Here is a 17,369-nt window from a genome sequence, read left to right as displayed (position 1 = left end):
AAATCTACTATTATTTTTGTAACTTACTTTGTAATAGAAATAACACATACTTGTATAGTTATATATAGTAAAAGTTATTACAGTTAAAGTCCTTCACTGCCACCTCACTTCCCCACTCACTGCAGGTAGACATTTTTAATAGTTTGTAGTAAAACCACTTTCCAGACATTTTCTTTCTAGGTGCACATTTACATAATTAAAAAAAAAACATTAATTGAATTATTATTTGTATGCATTGTTCCAAAACTGGCTTTTGAAAATGAATGATATTTTATAGCCATCATTCCATGTCAATGTACATAAGGCTCTCTTTTTTTAACGACTGCACAATATGCTACAGCATGGACAGAATACTGTTTATTCAAATCAGTCCTATTGATGGACATTGTGATGGTTTAATTTTCTCATGATATTGACAAATGCTGCACATGAACTATTCCCAAATGCATACCTTTGTGCACATGCACACACGCTAGGATGTCTGTAGGTTAAATTCCTAGAGGTAGAGCTGCTGGGTCAAAGGGTGTCTGTGTTGACATTGGGAGAATCCCCAAATTCTCATCCCTAAGACTGTTCCATTTATGCTCTCACCAACAAAGAAACTACTTGGGCCACCTGTTCTTACCTCTCTGCGCTTGGCCTCATTCTTCCTGTATTTGTTGAAGCAGTGGCACAGGATGTTCCCACAGCAGCAAGCCACGTGCACTAGGGGGCCCTCTTTGCCCAAGCTCAAGCCTGATGACACGGCCAGCACCAACGTGATGGTTTTGATAATCAGGGTCCACTTACCCAAATAGCCCCTAATAATAAAACCGCTCAAGATAGTTTTTATCTGCGGGCCAAAAACAGAGAGACTGAATATAGGCTAAGCAAGTAAGCAAGGCTGGGAAGCAATAATCCGGACCTCATTATAGAAACTGCACCTTTTGAACAAATGACCTATAGATGTTTGACCTACAGTGACCCCAATTTGGGAGGAAGCCTGGGAGCCCAGGAAAGCAAGAACTGTTCTTTAAGATTTCATGTTCCTTATATTTTGGTGGGCCATGTGTTAGCTGGGCAAGGGAGTACAAGCATGGGAGTCTGTGTATATGGAGAAGAGGGGCAGGGAGGGGGTGTTTTCCTTACTTATATCCTTACAGGCTAGTATAGCCTTGATTCTCTGCCAAAGAAATTTATAACTATGACTTGGTCAGGAAACAGAGAGGGGTAAGGTCATCTGGGCAACCTCAAATCTCAATGGTTTCAGTCACTGTCAAGCAATCTAAACCCAAAGTAGTTAGAAACAGGATTTCAACTACCTTCCTAGCCTGAATCATATTGTAGGAAATGTAGCAAAATAGCTTTGTTTCTTCAACTCTAACAAAGTTGACAATACCACTACTTTTTCAGGCCAGGATCTTGGGACCCTGGGAGCTTCTTGGGTAGGGAGTGGGGGTTGGTCTTCAAGGGGCCTAATTCACCAGGAACCCCCAGGGGGGCTAGGAATCAACTCCCTTTAGTTTCCAGGTGGCCCAGACTGAGAGAAGACTTGTGGAAAGACCTAGAGAGACTCTAGATTTCCTCAGAGTCTGATCCTGTTTTATATTCAAATTGTGGTATATGCTGGAATACATACTAAAGGCTTTTAACCAGGAAGGAATCATTATTGTCCATTTATAAACCACTTGAGAGACTTACCTCAGGAATTCCGGAGCCACAGGCATAAGGCGCAAATACCTTGACAAGAGACACGGCAAGGAAGGCAAATAGGAGAGCCCAGAGAACGTACATGAAATAATTGACTATGTAGGCAAAGGCTCCCTGGAACAAGGGAAAAGAAAGAAGCTTGTTTTAGTGAGGCATGCCGCCCTTCTGAGTAATCGGTTTTCGGGAAAGGAGATCAGAAAGAAAAAGACCAGTATTAAATAGCTCAAGATGTTCCTTCCAGAATTGTCAGAAAGGCAATACTGAAATAGTGTCAGCCCACTTGGTACTGAAAAAGAGAGGATTTGCTACACCCAAAGGAAACCAACACCAGCTTCTAAGGATGGACAAAAATGAAGAACGAACAAAAACCTGAAGCAAACTCCTGTTCCTTATGAACACTTTGATAGGTTTTGAAGTCAAATATATATGATTTTATGCCAATTTTATTAAGAGTCTTGAAAGCTCTTTTACTGGAATGGCTGAACTTTGGCTACACATTTGAGGTGAAGACCAGCTGGCTACCTACATTGGTGTCAAATTCTCATGGGAGATTAGAGTGTTGAAAATTCCTGAGTGGTTTTTCTTTAAATACACAGTTCAGTTCTATAGAGAATCACCATATCTTTGCAAGAGTTTTGCTATCACAGACTCAGCAACAAGAATATGCAAGTGGAAAGTTTCAGGCTCTGACCATAAAACGAAACCAGTGAGACACCAGCTGTCCCAAAGAATAAAACAGCAACAGCTATTTCTAAAATGGAGAGAATACACCTTTGAGACTATCCTCCTATGATAATGAAGATGGCCAGAAAATAAATCTAATGTTGACCACGAATAAGGAGTCACCAACATAAAGGGCTTACAAACAGTTACATCTTACAAAGAAAGCTATTTTGAACATTAGGAGAGAATGCTTACTGATAAAAATATTAGAAGTTGAAACTCACTCAAAGTATATGAAACACAACTCACTGGACTTCTGATTTAAACATAAAACGTAATTAAAATAATTCACTGACCTAGAGAAGGAGAGCCAAACTGCTCAGATTTTTTTTTTCTGAGTTATAGCTTTGACACAACTTTTCCATTAGTTTAGTCCCTCAGAGGAATAGATAATTGCTCTCTCTTGGCCTTTCAAATGAAGCTAGGGAGGAAGAAGGCTCCAGAGCGGGGAAACAGAGAGAGAGAGGGAATGGAAAGGCAAGTAGCTAAAACTGACTAGAGGCAGAGACCTGGAGGCCAAGTTCTTGGCAGGAGAACTCAGAATCTAGAAGACTCTCTCCAGGCAAGGATTTCATTCAAAAAAAAAAACAAAAACAAAAAACAAAAAAAACCAGCCAGAGAAATCTGTCATTTGAGCAAATCTCAAGCTCCAGTTTGAACGCTATAGTTGGAACACTTAAACACATGTGCAAGGCTATAACAGGGTAGCACAGGGGAGCCTTGTGGTAATGGAACAATAGTTCTATGTCTTGATTGTGGTGGTGATAACACAAACCTACACATGTGGTAACACTGCAGAGAACTACACACACACACACACACACACACACACACATCTATGTGTGTAAAACTGGTGAAATAAAGTCTATGGATCATATTCTTGTTTCACCACTGATCAAAAAAACGCAAGGGGATCACACACACACACACACACACACACACACACACACTCACCCTAAATTCCAGGGCTTCTCAAACTTTTCTACCCAAGTATTCCTAATCTAGGAGAGAGGGTTGGGGTAGGACACTCAGGAGCAGAGCTGAAACATAGATTGTTTAATATTAATGAACATGGGACTTCTGCATTCCTTTGTAATTAAACGTAATTTCAAAAAAAATATTCAGAAAAAAACCCTGATATTCTGAGAAGGCACACAGCATTTATTTTGTGGTTTCACCCACCAGCTGGCACACAGACCTTACTCTAGTTTGAGAAGGATAGATCTAAACCCTCTCACACATATGGTATGTGTCTAACCCTTTTAATGAGCTCTTTCCCTAAGCCAATGTGTACAGTCATATAGGTACATAAACACTCTGATTTCTGATTTATTATTTTCCTATCCTTCTTTTCCCTTGACGTGTGTATGTATGCGTGCACACAAACACACACACACACACACACACACACACACACACACACACACCATTTCAAATCGTCTATGGACCAAAGTAGGAATAAAAATGCATTCTAAATATATAAATATGGGCGCCTGGGTGGCTCAGTTGGTTGGGCGTCCGACTTCAGCTCAGGTCATGATCTCACAGTCTGTGAGTTCGAGCCCCGCGTCGGGCTCTGTGCTGACAGCTCAGAGCCTGGAGCCTGCTTCAGATTCTGTGTCTCCCTCTCTCTCTGCCCCTCCCCTGCTCATGCTCTGTCTCTGCCTCAAAAATAAATAAAAACATTAAAAAAATTTTTAAAAAAATGTATAAATAAATATCCTAGTCTTGTCTCAGTCACTTCGCCAACAGAGTAAATGAGTAGTAAGCTGAGATGGTACCTGTCTTAGTTGGTGGAAGAAATGGGAATTAAGAGTTGCTTTGTTCTGTTTTGTGGGTTTTTGTTTTTAGTAGGAGAGATCCAACAAACAACCCAAATGGTAATAATAGAAAGGGAAGGAACTGAAAAACAGTCACTTTTATATTGAAAAATGTATGCTAGGAGACAAGGACAAATGAAAATATTGATTTAATCTCCAAAGCAGGCTATGGGCAATTTTATTCCTGCATTTCTGTTATTTTGATATGGAATGTATTCCTTTTTTAAAAAATGTTCTAGGGGCGCCTGGGTGGCTCAGTCGGTTAAGCGTCCGACTTCGGCTCAGGTCACGATCTCGCGGTATGTGAGTTCGAGCCCCGCATCGGGCTCTGTGCTGACTGCTCAGAGCCTGGAGCCCGTTTCAGATTCTGTGTCTCCCTATCTCTCTCTGACCCTCCCCCGTTCATGCTCTGTCTCTCTCTATCTCAAAAATAAATAAATGTTAAAAAAAAAAATTAAAAAATGTTCTAATGCAATTCTCAGGGGAAAATTACTTTTGGAGTCTATACAATGGATACATTTTTAACCCACTCCATCTTAGTCAGAAATTATAGCATGCCTGTTGGCTGGCTCTGACATTTTTACTGGAATTACTAGAGAAAGACAGATTCAGTCACACTGTGTACTAACAACTGAGGAGAAACACCAGGACTGTTTTTAAAAAAAGCAAAACTTTTAAGCCACTATGTAAGCATCAAATGATTCCGCATGGCAGAAGAGATGGATAGAAATAGGGCTGCGCTTAAACCACAGAGAAAGGCAGCTGGCACTGGTTCTCCTTTTCATGAAAAGGAAAATGGGGGCACATTCCACAATTGTCATGACTACAGTATAAGAAATGAAGCAAATGTGGGGCACCTGGGTGGCTCAGTCGGTTAAGCGTCCGACTTTGGCTCAGGTCATGATCTCACGGTCTTTTTTTTTTATGTTTTTATTTTATTTTTGAGACAGAGAGAGACAGAGCATGAGCAGGGGAGGGGCAGAGAGAGAGGGAGACATGGAATCCAAAGCAGGCTCCAGGCTCTGAGCTGTCAGCACAGAGCCCAACACGGGGCTTGAACTCACAGACTGTGATATCATGACCTGAGCCAAAGTCGGATGCTTAACCGACTGAGCCACCCAGGCACCCCAATCTCACAGTCTTTGAGTTCAAGCCCCACATCGGGCTCTGTGCTGACAGCTCAGAGCCTGGAGCCTGCTTCAGATTCTGTCTCCCTCTCTCTCTGTCCCTCCCCTGCTCACACTCTCTCTGTCTCTGTCTCTCTCTCTCAAAAATAAATAAACATTAAAAAAATGTTTAATAAATTTAAAAAAAAGAAATGAAGCAAATGTAAGAATAAAAGTCAGTGGGGGATGCCTGGGTGGCTCAGTTGGTTGAGTGTCCAACTCTTTTATCTCAGATTATCATCTCACGGTTTGTGGGATCGAGCTCTGTGTCAGGCTCTGCAATAACAGTGCAGAGCCTGCTTGGGGTTCTCTTTCCCTCTCTCTCTTGCTGTCCCCCCACTCACACTTGAACTCTCCCTCTTTCAAAATAAATAAATTTTAAGAAAAAAGAATAAAAGTAAGTGGTTCTGCGATCTTGACAACATGTTACCTCATCTGTGCTGATGAGAAGCTGGGACCAGCTATTCCACTCAGGGCATTTGTCTCTGTCTTCGAAGGTGACGTGCTCAGAGTTCCAGCAACAGTGTTCATGGTTAAACCAGAATCCCTCTGTGCATATGCCTTCTTTTAAGTCTGTCATCCAATGAGCAGAAATGTCTATCAAGCCAGCTAAGGAGCCTGATTTGAGGGGAGGGAAGGGAAGGCCAAAGTTGTCAGAGAAAACGAGGAAAAGGGCATCACAATAATGGATAATCATAAACTTTTCTGTTCCATTTGCAACCTCTTTCTGATGGTCTATTTGATTTCCACCTATCACCTCTAATAGATTTCACCTGTCATTACATGCCTGTTCAAGAGTGTACAAAATACAAAACATTGTCTGCATTAAACACCATGTCAGTAGAATTTCTATACACGGGGAACTTGAGGAGAGGCAAAGTGGTGAGGTGGGAGCAAGGAGCCTGAATATTTGCCTTTTAGTTGATTTACATGGCAAAGACTCTGCTTTGACTTACAGTTGATGGATACCGATCCATGAATACAGTCGAGTTTATTAAAGATCATTTTATTCTCACTATTATATAAGACTGAGAAAATGTGGATTGCCTGCATTGAAGAATATTATATTTATTTGACATGGCTGGGGGAAGGAAGGGAGCTGTTGAAGACTATGGGGAGAAGAGCTCAGCCTTGTTAGCAATTTTGCTCCATGGATGAGGGAATCTGAGCAGTGGCAGGAAGGCATTCTAGGCTAAGGGAACTGAATCAGTAAAAGCGTAGACTGCAATGCACGTGGAAAATTAGATGAAGCTATAGACACGTTGAAGCCTTCTGAACCTAGGATGTGAACATCCTGGAGTTTTCGTAGTGAAAACTTATTATGCATCCATCAAAGAAAATTATGAGAAGATGAATAGTGAATGGGGATTTATGTGCTATGGTTAATAGACTGGTAGGGTTAAGATAGTTATAGAAACTTCTGGCTTTCTCATCATTTCTGTTGTCCAGATGAAGAAACTCTGGCATAAAGAAATTAAATGGTCTAGAATCATGCTTGAGGGAAATAGCAAAGACATCATAAAATTCACAGCCTCTGAATTCCCAGACTATTTCTGTATTCAAGCACACTGCTTCTATTGTTGCTCTGCAATACTTAAAAACAAAATGCCCTGTGTGTACAAGGGAAAGAAAAATATTCACTGGCCACCTAGTGATAAGAAATACATTACAAAGTTGAGGATATTATACCTACATTCCAACAGGCTGGAAGCCATGTCATATGTATGTTTGGGTAGGTGCTAAAAGTGTTAACACAGGTTATTTACATACTTGAATAACCTAATCAAATCTAACACGCTGTTTGATACCTCCTCTTGGCCATGCCTACCTTCTCCTTCTTCTAATTCTTACTGCACTTACTGCCCAGATTCAAAAATTAACATGTGTTACAGAGTTAGGCTTGTTCCCCATGTTGTCTCACGTGTCCATGTCTTATTCTACCTAATGCGGTACCCTCAATCCTATCTTCCGTTCTATTGCTATTTCTCCTCCTTTTCCTAATATGTTTCCCCTACCCTACAGAATAAAATGCCTTCCTTTGTCCTTGTTACCATTTCAAGCTTCTGTCCCTTCTCTCCTTCTAATGACCCCCAAATATCTCCAAAATTTCTACACTGTGTTGCTTCCCCTTGAAATCTGACTCCTAGTATTTATGAGATAGCTTTCCAAGATCATGGGTATCCTACCAACTGCTAAATTATATAACCTTTTCTCAGCCCTCTTCCTTCTCTGCAGCCTCTCTGCAGTACTTAGCATTATAGACCACTTGGTCTATTATTATCCAACTCTAAACTGGCCAGACCAGGGGCTCCTGGGTGTCTCAGGTGGTTGAGTGTCCAACTTTGGCTCAGGTCATGATCTACGGTTCGTGGGTTCAAGCCCCACATCAGGCTCTCTGCTGACAGCTCAGACCCTGGAGCCTGCTTCAGATTCTATGTTTCCCTCTCTCTCTGTCCCTCCCCTGCTCACACTGTCTCTCTCTCCCTCAAAAATAAACATTAAAAATTATTAAAAAACTGGCCAGACCATTCTCTCTCTCCTGTGCAATCCAGAAGGAGTAGCTTTAACACCCTAGACCACAGGTTGGCAAATTATGGCCCAAGGGTCAAATCTGCCTCTATGCTTGTAAATAAAGTTTTGCCTGGTCTCAGCCATGCTCACTTACCTATTGTCTGTGGCTGCTTTCGTGCTACAGAGACCATGTGGCACACAAATCCTAAAATATTTACCATCTGGCCCTTTACAAAAAGACATTGCTGACCCCTTCCCTAGATAATCTTTGAAAACCTGGCTATGGACGAGCCATCCTTCATTGCAGCAATCATATGATATATATATATACACATATATGTATATATGTATATGTATGTATTATCTATATATATGTATATAACATTTATTTATTTATACTCCATGGCTCATAAATTTTTTCTAGGTAATAGCAGCAGTGGCACTGTTAAAAACTGTGGGGAAAAAAAAAAGCAATTGTGGGCACTGTGCTGAGAGCTATCTGTGCTAGATCTCATTTATCTACTATTCTGTCCTCAGAACAAACATGTACTATAGGAACTCTTATTAGCCTCTAGAGCTTCCAGGGGTTAGGAAACTTGCCAAAAGTCACAAAACTAGCAAGCCATGGGGTTGGTCCAAACTCAGGTAGCTGCAAAGTAGAGCCTGTGCTAATGGCTATTTCATGCCCTCTACCTCCAAGTTTCCCACTTAACGTCCCTTTCAGCTCAATATTCCAGGTCTTCCTAGGCCCACCTTTTAATGCCACAAGGATACAACTCAGAATCTCTGTCACGTGTTCTTGGCTTTCTGCTTCTCCTGTGGGAAGGGAAGCCTGCTTGGGAGCCTGTTTTCAAGTTGTACGAGTATAGCAAGTGTACCACTCCTAGTTAGATCATATATTGTTTAGAGTGACTTGGGAAGTCGCCGGAGATGACAGGAAAGGGTAGGACCATCCCACTCCTTAGCCAGCATGAAAGACTGAGATTGTAAACTTCCTGAGGGTATGAGCCACATCTTTCATACTGCTCTTCACCACCAAATGAGAGAGATGTTTAAGAAAGAGCTACAAAGGTCTCTCAGGAAGTTCTCTTCTGTATCTTCTCTTATAAACCTCATGTAGTATGTGGTTTTTTGTTTTTTTGTTTTTTAATGATTGTCGGGGCACCTGGGTGGCTCAGTTGGTTAATCATCCAACTTTGGCTCAGGTCATGATCTCACAGTTCGTGGGTTCGAGCCCTGTGTCAGGTTCTGTGGTGACAGCTCAGAGCCTGGACCCTGCTTCAGATCTGTGTCTCCCTCTCTCTGCCCCTCCCCTGCTCAAGCTCTGTCTCAAAAATAAACATTAAATTTTTTTTTAATAAAAAAAATGACTGTCTCTAACAGAAGGGCTCTTCCTCAAGACAATCACTGAAAGGCATGCTAACAGCACCTTAAAACGGATACAATATTTTATAGCATATAAATGCATTTAAATACATTTCCTTGTTTAACCTCATTTAAAGGAAAGAGATACAGGTATTAGTATCCCTTTACATATGGGTACATCAAGCTTCCTAAAGGTCTACCAGCAATTTATTTCATGTAGGAAAACAGTAAAGCACAGCACTCAACTTGGTTCATGGCTTGGGGGAGGGGCACACCATGATTTTAAGAGATTTGTTTAAGAAACAAACACAGTTTACCATACCTGATAAGAGCCCAATGAGTAGCATCAACAACCAGCCAGAAAAAGCGTCACTCACACTGTGAATTAAGGCCCATGTTGACTCTTTGCTTTTATTGGTAATCTAGGGAGAAATGAGAAAAAATTGGTAGGCTCTACACACACCCTTACTTTTTCACCTTAAAACACACAATAAAGAGGTACAAAGACAAATCTATTCATCAGGAACAGAGACCAATTTGGAGTTACTGCTCAAATCCCGGGCTGAACAAACATCACCAAGAACTTGAGAGGCTTAGTGAGCCTTGTCTTACTGAACCCCACCACCTTCATGGACAGTACGGGAGCAATGGCTCCAAGTACCTTAGTCAGGGATTCCCCCATTCAGCTGCTAATTTTGTATCACGTCAGTCAATCTGTTTTGCTCATTGCAGTGGTCTCTTTCTGCCATAGACATCAGATATTCTAGGGATGGTTTCTGGATTGTTTTGCAAAGAATCAACAAACACAGACTTATTTGAGTGGTGAAAGGACAACATGAGGCTTGCTACCTAGGGCAGTGCTTCAGGGCTGGCAAGTTCCAGGACTTGCTCCCCTCACTGATCACAGATATTAAATGGTAATAGGGATGCTTCGCTTTATTTTCAAAAACCTGCTGGGAATAGCTGAGACTATCAAGAGGTGCAGAAAGTTTTGCCTTTTAGGCCCTAGCCTTGTCAATTTAGCCCTTCAGTCCCCACATTTATTTCAAAACCAAGTATTCTGACAGCTTTGTCATTGGGCTTCCCCCTTCTCTGAACCTCTATTTCTTATCTTTGAAACTGTGACTTAGCTGCCCCATCTTCATCTACAGTGACATCACAATCACAAATTATTATAAAACTTTTAAAAGCAGTTTCAAAATTCATTTTGACCTGAGACTTTAAGTTTCCAGTTTTAGTGCTCAAAGTAGATGAGGTAACATTTTTCGGTGACAGTGTTTCCATTCTGATGATGAGCAGTTAATGCAAAGAAAACAGTCCCTTTTGAACACTTAATAAACACATTCTAATTGATTTTGAATTGTCATTAGTTGGCATAATGTGTCTCAGATGCAGCCATTTTCATATAGTGGGAAAATATGCCCTTGTCATATCATGGGTGACTTTCACAATGTAAATAACATGTTGAATATGCAACTGATGACAAACTGAACTCTGAATTACAGACAGCAAAAATTCTAAAGCCCGAGTGATGAATAGATATGATGGACAGGTATGTGTGTGTTCCCAAATATCAGAAACCTTGTGAAAAACATAAGAGTGTTTCGTAGAGATCCCCTTCTTTAGTTAGGATAGAAAACTCCGTAAGATTATCACAAGTCCAAAGATTACAGAGGAATTTTTCAAAACCTGTACCTGGGACAACCTGACCCCTGAGTTCAAGTGGTCATGAGAAGATCACTCAGGAGCTGGTAATGGCTTAAGAATAAAAAGCAATCTGGACCTGACTGGTCAGGAGACTTGCCTGGCTCTGAAAGAAGGGAATCATGAACTCAGGAGAGAAAGGGACAAGGTAAAAATCAAATTTTAAATTTGGACTCAAAACAGAAATAATACAAAAGGAAAAATAACAGCACCTAAGGTTGAAGAAATGTCTCACCAGGAGATCACCCACTGAATCAGGATCACTGGGGCTTGGGCCCTACCTTTTTCATAAGCTCTTCATGTGGCCCTGACATGAGCTAGAAATTTTGATTCCCTGATTTTAATGATACACAGCAACAAGTTAAAGGCAAATGACCCTGGCAGACTGCTTTAAGAAGTTTTAGTGGTACTCTGAAAAAAGAAAGGTGGGGAACTTCACCAAATTCTAAAGAATCTGGGCCTTAGCCATAAATGCCACCTATTACCTATCATATTAAATTAATATCCTTAAATTGGATCTGATTGGCCTTGGGGGTTTGAGTTGAATGCACACATTTTCTTTTATGGCTGTCTGAGAGCCATAATCGCAAGGACTTTATCCCATATGTTTCAGTAAACACCAAGGCTCTGAATTTTTTTTTCTTTTATTCCTTTAAAAGAAGCCCCCTTTCTTTTCTTAGTTCTAAAAACCCTGTTTCAAAGGAAAACCATAAAAGGGAAATGAGGCAGAGGAAGAAGATCTTTGAAAATTATTTTGGTCCCCTCCACCAAGTTTGTCTTCACCTCTTTACATAGGCACTTATACCCATTTCAGGGCTGCAAGGATCCTGTTCAACTACTTACTATAGGAAGATAAATCACCATTAATTATAAATTCTTCTTGAAATCATATACAAGATACCCTAAAAATAAAAATAAATTAGAAAATAAAACCCTACATTGCCAATGGAAACCTGAGATTCAGCCACATTCAGGGCTGAAGGAGAGCATACATATTAAGAATTACAGATCTTCAACTTTTTCCCCTGCTGTTTTCTTTTTTTTTAATTTTTTTTAACGTTTATTTATTTTTGAGACAGAGAGAGACAGAGCATGAATGGGGGAGGGTCAGAGAGAGAGGGAGACACAGAATCTGAAACAGGCTCCAGGCTCTGAGCAGTCAGCACAGAGCCCGATGCGGGGCTCGAACTCACATACCGCGAGATCGTGACCTGACCCGAAGTCAGACGCTTAACCGACTGAGCCACCCAGGCGCCCCTCCCCTGCTGTTTTCTAACACTTACACATGGACCATCTTTCGTCTTACCTCTCGGTGCCTATCCCGGTCTCGAGACTTCTCCCTCACCCAGTCAATTGTATTGAAATCATCATAGGTCCCCACACCAGGGATTGGCTCCTCCAAGAAGTCCATCATCCTATTTGAAGAACCTATTCCTCCACCATTGTATGATTTTTCCTCTGTATTGAACAGGAAATAGACATTAGTACCTCAGACACTAAACATTTTTTGAAAGTTTATTTATTTCGAGAGAGAAAGAGAGAGCAAGCAAGCAGGAGAGGGGCAGAGAGAGAGAGAGAGAGAGAGAGAGAGAGAGAGAGAGAGAGAGAATCCCAAGCAGGCTCTGCACTGACAGCACCCCCAACCCCTGCCACACAGGGCTCGATCTCACGAAGCATGAGATAAAGACCTGAGCTGAAATCAATTCAGACACTTAATCTACTGAGCCACCCAGGTGCCCCTGGACACTAAACATTTTAATATCTCCTTTTTGAGTACCAAAAGGTGAGTCCTTAAACTATCAGATGATTATAGTTAAGTTGTGCTGATAAAGCAATATAATCACCTGGTGGGAACATCCACGACATTCGAAAGTTTCTGTGATCTAGGCACAAAATGATGAGTGTCTTAAGGCAGTATGAATGGAAAGGGACAGATGAGCATGACAGCACAAAGGGAGAAGTGACAGGAGTTGAAGCTTAGTGGAAAAGGATTTATGAAACAAAATGCAGGAGCTTGGAGCCCCTTAGGTATTTCAGTTTCTGTTACGGAAGGGAGACAAAAGGGTCAAAGATCTTTGTAGACATAGCACATCAGAAACCATTTTACATTTATAAGGCAGTAGTTCAATTCTAAGAGGTAGCTTTTGCCTGAGTGGGAGTTCCAAAGAAAGCATGCCAGCCTCTTTAAGAGTTAAGCTGGCTAGAATGTACATATTTCCCTTCAACAGGTAGACTTTGATCCCTAATGTAATGGGCTTACAGAAACTTTTACTGAGTATGTCAGAACAGTCTAAGACTTACAAGTAGAGATTTAAAGACCATTGCATGGCTTGGTGATGAAATGTCTGTCCCTGATCTTTCAATGGAAGAAACATATCCACTTGCCCAACCACAGTCCTTTATCTGCTTTGCTGTTAGCGCTTCTGTTATAATTACTTATGCAAATGTTTTGTCTTCCTTTCTAGACTGGAAGTTCTTTGAGGGCAGCCCCATATCCAAGTCATTATTGCCTTCTCATGTCTAACACATATCTGAGATTCAATAAATATCAGAGGAATCAAGGTTTATTCGCTGAACAGTGGGGATGAGCAAGAAGTATTAAAACTCAGAAGTTGTACACACACAAGGTTACTCAGTACTGCTTGACAAACTTGTTCAAAATATTTCCACCATCCTCTGGTGAAACAGTATTTCACTATTAAACCCAAAAAGTAGAACAGTATTCAGGAATTTATGCAAATGCACACTGAGGAAAAATGCAGAGTAATGCTATCATTTAATGCAACCAGCCAAAGCTCACATTTGCAGCATCAACCTTGGCAGGGACAAAGCTTTACCCAGACTATTTGGTGATGGGATCCCTCTGCAGAAAAGGCCAAAGTAGGTCCAAGCTGCCACCTATTTCCCCACATCTGCATCCCCATCTTCACTCTAAACTCCTACAGACAACTTTAGCACTCTCATAGGGTGAGTGGGAATTAACTCCCAAGCTGTACCTGATTTACAAATCATTAAGTCTTCCAAATACCTAATTCAGTGCACCTTTTATCGGCAACACACACATTTAAAAGGAAAAGCTCTGCAGAATCTAAATCATATTGAGGGTGGGGGTGGGGCTGGAGTGGAGGAGGTTAACAAGTTAATCTTAAAACCCCTAACCAAAGTCCTTTCCATATCTTCAAGCCTACCTGGCTGTAAAATGGTTGGCTGCTGAATCACCAGCCCAGCATTTCCTATCGTGACAGTGGCATACTGATAAAGATTAATGCTGTGTGTTTGAGAGCTTAGACGGAAACAGCCAGCTAGGAAATGAGGGCAGAAAGGAAATAAAGTATGGTGAGAGGGGCAAAAAAAAAAAAAAAAAAAAAAGGAAAAAAAACCCCACCAAGCTGTTTCAATTCTCCAGACAAATGCTGACATGAACACAGGACACCAAACAACCAGAAATTTACTTTTTAAATCAGGTTAATGCTCCAAATGAATTTGCTCTGGTTTAAGGGCTCTCCTTTCAGGAGAAATTTAAAAAGGATTTTGTGAAACTGATTTTTAAAAGCATCCAATAGCTATATAATGTTACACTGTATAGCAAATGAGGCCCCCAGCTCTAAGGATATTAAGACAAAATGAAGATCTGCAACAGCTTCCTAACAGGAAAGAAAGAATCCTATTACATCACTAGGTAACATGAGCACTGCATCATCCTCCTTTGTAGTCTCCTGTTAGAAACGCAAATTGTCAGGCAGCTCTGAAACAGCAGGCAGTGATTAGAAGCCAACAACAGACTGCTTGTGATTCTCCAGATCCCCTTCTCCCTGGGGTCACACGTCGGTCCTTGGCTGGGCTCAAGTCTGCTTACCTTCAATCACAGCTTTCTTTTTTTCTGCCTCAAGGAAGAAATAACTTTGGCAGCCAGCATTTGGTCATTTAGGTTGAGGAGATTTACAGAAGGAGCTCCGGTATGAACTGCTTTAGAAGGGCACTTGCTGCGTTTTCTGCCTTTCTCAGGAACAAACGCCACCTAAAGAACCACCAGTGTTCCCCGCGGTCAGAATGTGATGTCACTGGTGGCATCACGTGACCAGACCCTTGGACCAGCTTGGAGAAAGGAAGATTTTTAACTGAGCACAGAAGCCTTAAAGATGTAGTCTCATCTAAACGAATGCCATCAAACTGGGGCAGTCGGATATGTTCACAAAACTGGGGTCCAGACAACTTTGAGTCTTTAGACCTTATTTAGCAGAAAATCCAAGAAGGCAAAGGAGGAATAACTGAAAGCATTTAGAGGGATCCTAAGTAAAAAAGGGAGAGGATCAAATATAGAAAAGGCTTTTTAAAGAAATTGCACTGGATGGCAAAAACACAGAGAAAATCTCAGACGTGTAACACTGAAAGATGCCAGACACGAGAGCACATAACATAATTCTATTCATATAAGTTCAAAACCAGGCAAACCTAAACTATAGCGTGTTATGATACAAATATAAGTTGCTACATTACAAAGAGAAGCAAGAAAATGACAAAAGTAAAGACAGTAGCTACCCAGAGGAGAGAAGAGGTCACCATCTGGATAGAGCACATGGTGAAGGTGGGGCTCCTGGAATGCTGGTAATTTTTCTTTATCTGAGCGGTGGTTAACTGGGTGTTCATATTATAATCATTCTTTAAACTGTACACATGTGTTATATGTCTTTCTATGTATATATGATAATTACAGAAAATTATGAAATATGGAACTGCATGTGAATGTACTCTACAAGCTCAGCTCTTTAATAGCACGTAGTAATGTAAAATTCAGATTACGGTCCAGAAAAGGAGTTGTTTCTTTATATTAGTTCTCTACCCAGCCAGCAACATCAAATCTGATCTCACTAATCCAAACTGGGGAAAACCAGCTATTTCAGCTGTGAAAATAAACTCACTCTTCTATTTGCATTATTTAAAAGGCTTTCCCTTCCCAGGCCCTATTCCTAAGGCTATTCTTCAGCAGTCCTTAATTAACTGTGCAACAAGGCTGGTCGAGTAAAGAAGAATGAAATCACCATCTCTCAACTTCCTTAGTGAATCTGCAGGACAGCCGCTGTTAAACATTAATCCAGTCAGTGTGCTCCAATAATCAGACCGAAATGGAGGGCTTTCAAATGCTGTGATCACTGTCATCAATTCTTAGGGCCCAAAGCATCCTGAAATGTTATTACAACAAAACCTTACAAAATGTGAGGAACTTCATGAAACCTGTATGCTTTCAGTCTGGTCTGTCATTATCATGACACCTCAGTCCCTTGATGAACTAAACTAGCATTAATGAGAAGAATTAAAATGAAGTGGCAACTGATGGTGTTGTGGCAATGAACTACAAAGCTTAAAAATCAAAAGCTATTTGTGGCCCAAGTGTAATTATGTTATAGAGCTGTACTTTTAGACAAGTGTGTATATCTTACTCAAAGAGAATTGTATGCCCAAACTCATAAGCCTCCTTCAAAGTCATCCTTTATTTTATTTATTTGTTTCTTTGTTTGTTTGTTTAAGTAGGCTTCATGTCCAGCATAGAGCCCAATGCAGGGCTTGAACTCAAGACTCTGAGATAGAGACGTGAGCTGAAATCGAGTCAGACGCATAACCGACTAAGCCATCTAGGCGACCCTCAAAGTCATTCTTTATTAAATAGAATCCTACATATAGTTTCTGAAGACACCTGCAGAATTCACTTACATTATCTGATAAGATTTACATTATCTTACTAGATTATTTTACACTTCAAGATACTATATGTTTTGGTATTTAAAAAATCTATAGTTCCTCAATGTACAATGACTGGATGGTAGAACTAGTACCATGCTAATAACTGATGTAAGTTCATGTATTTTTCAAATGTTACATCACAGCTTCTAGGGGAGCGACTTTATTATTCCATGTAAATTTATTTCCCTTGAAAACTAGGTTTGGTAGCTATGATGCAGTCCTTGTACTAAAGTGATATTTAATTACAATTCCCTTTTCTGCCAAATTTGTAATTTCTAGCATATGTTTGTTATACAGACTGCCAGGTGTAGGTTCAATTAATATTACTGTGAAAATAAGGTAAAGAAATGCTGACCAGTTTTTAATGCAGCCTATGGTAAAAACACAATAATAGGGTTAACATTTCGTGACAACAGAGTTATCTTTCTGGGACACAGAGCTGATCAGATCATCTTCTGATTTCAAAAGTGTCAGTGGCTCCTGCAACAATGTTTTTTTTTTTTAATTTATTAAAAAAATATTTTTTAATGTTTATTTATGAAAGAGAGAGAGAAAGATGGAGCACGAGCCACAGAGGGGCAGAAAGGGAGGGAGACACCGAATCTGAAGCAGGCTCCAGGCCCTGAGCTGTCAGCACAGAGGACGACATGGG

The 17,369-nt window shown here is 40.7% G+C and overlaps 1 protein-coding gene across 4 annotated transcripts in view; it reads right to left on the bottom strand.

Annotated features, from left to right (window-relative positions):
• The window catches only part of CLCN5 (chloride voltage-gated channel 5), a 181,952-nt gene that overhangs the window by 9,684 nt on the left and 154,899 nt on the right, over nt 1-17,369 (bottom strand). For 3 of the 4 annotated variants that reach the window (XM_058714458.1, XM_058714457.1, XM_058714460.1), the window contains 5 exons: nt 12,285-12,436; nt 9,597-9,696; nt 5,829-6,016; nt 1,681-1,803; nt 626-832 (listed from right to left, as the gene is read on the bottom strand). In XM_058714458.1, coding sequence (XP_058570441.1) covers nt 626-832; nt 1,681-1,803; nt 5,829-6,016; nt 9,597-9,696; nt 12,285-12,436 — 770 coding nt within the window. Of the gene's footprint in view, nt 1-625; nt 833-1,680; nt 1,804-5,828; nt 6,017-9,596; nt 9,697-12,284; nt 12,437-14,834; nt 15,872-17,369 lie in introns of those variants that run through there. The other variant, XM_058714459.1, reaches the window with a different exon arrangement.

Source organism: Neofelis nebulosa, chromosome X (genome assembly GCF_028018385.1).
Source record: "Neofelis nebulosa isolate mNeoNeb1 chromosome X, mNeoNeb1.pri, whole genome shotgun sequence".
Lineage (NCBI taxonomy): Eukaryota > Metazoa > Chordata > Mammalia > Carnivora > Felidae > Neofelis > Neofelis nebulosa.
Note: the sequence above shows the minus strand (reverse complement) of the source record. Positions and strands in the feature narration are given on the sequence as shown.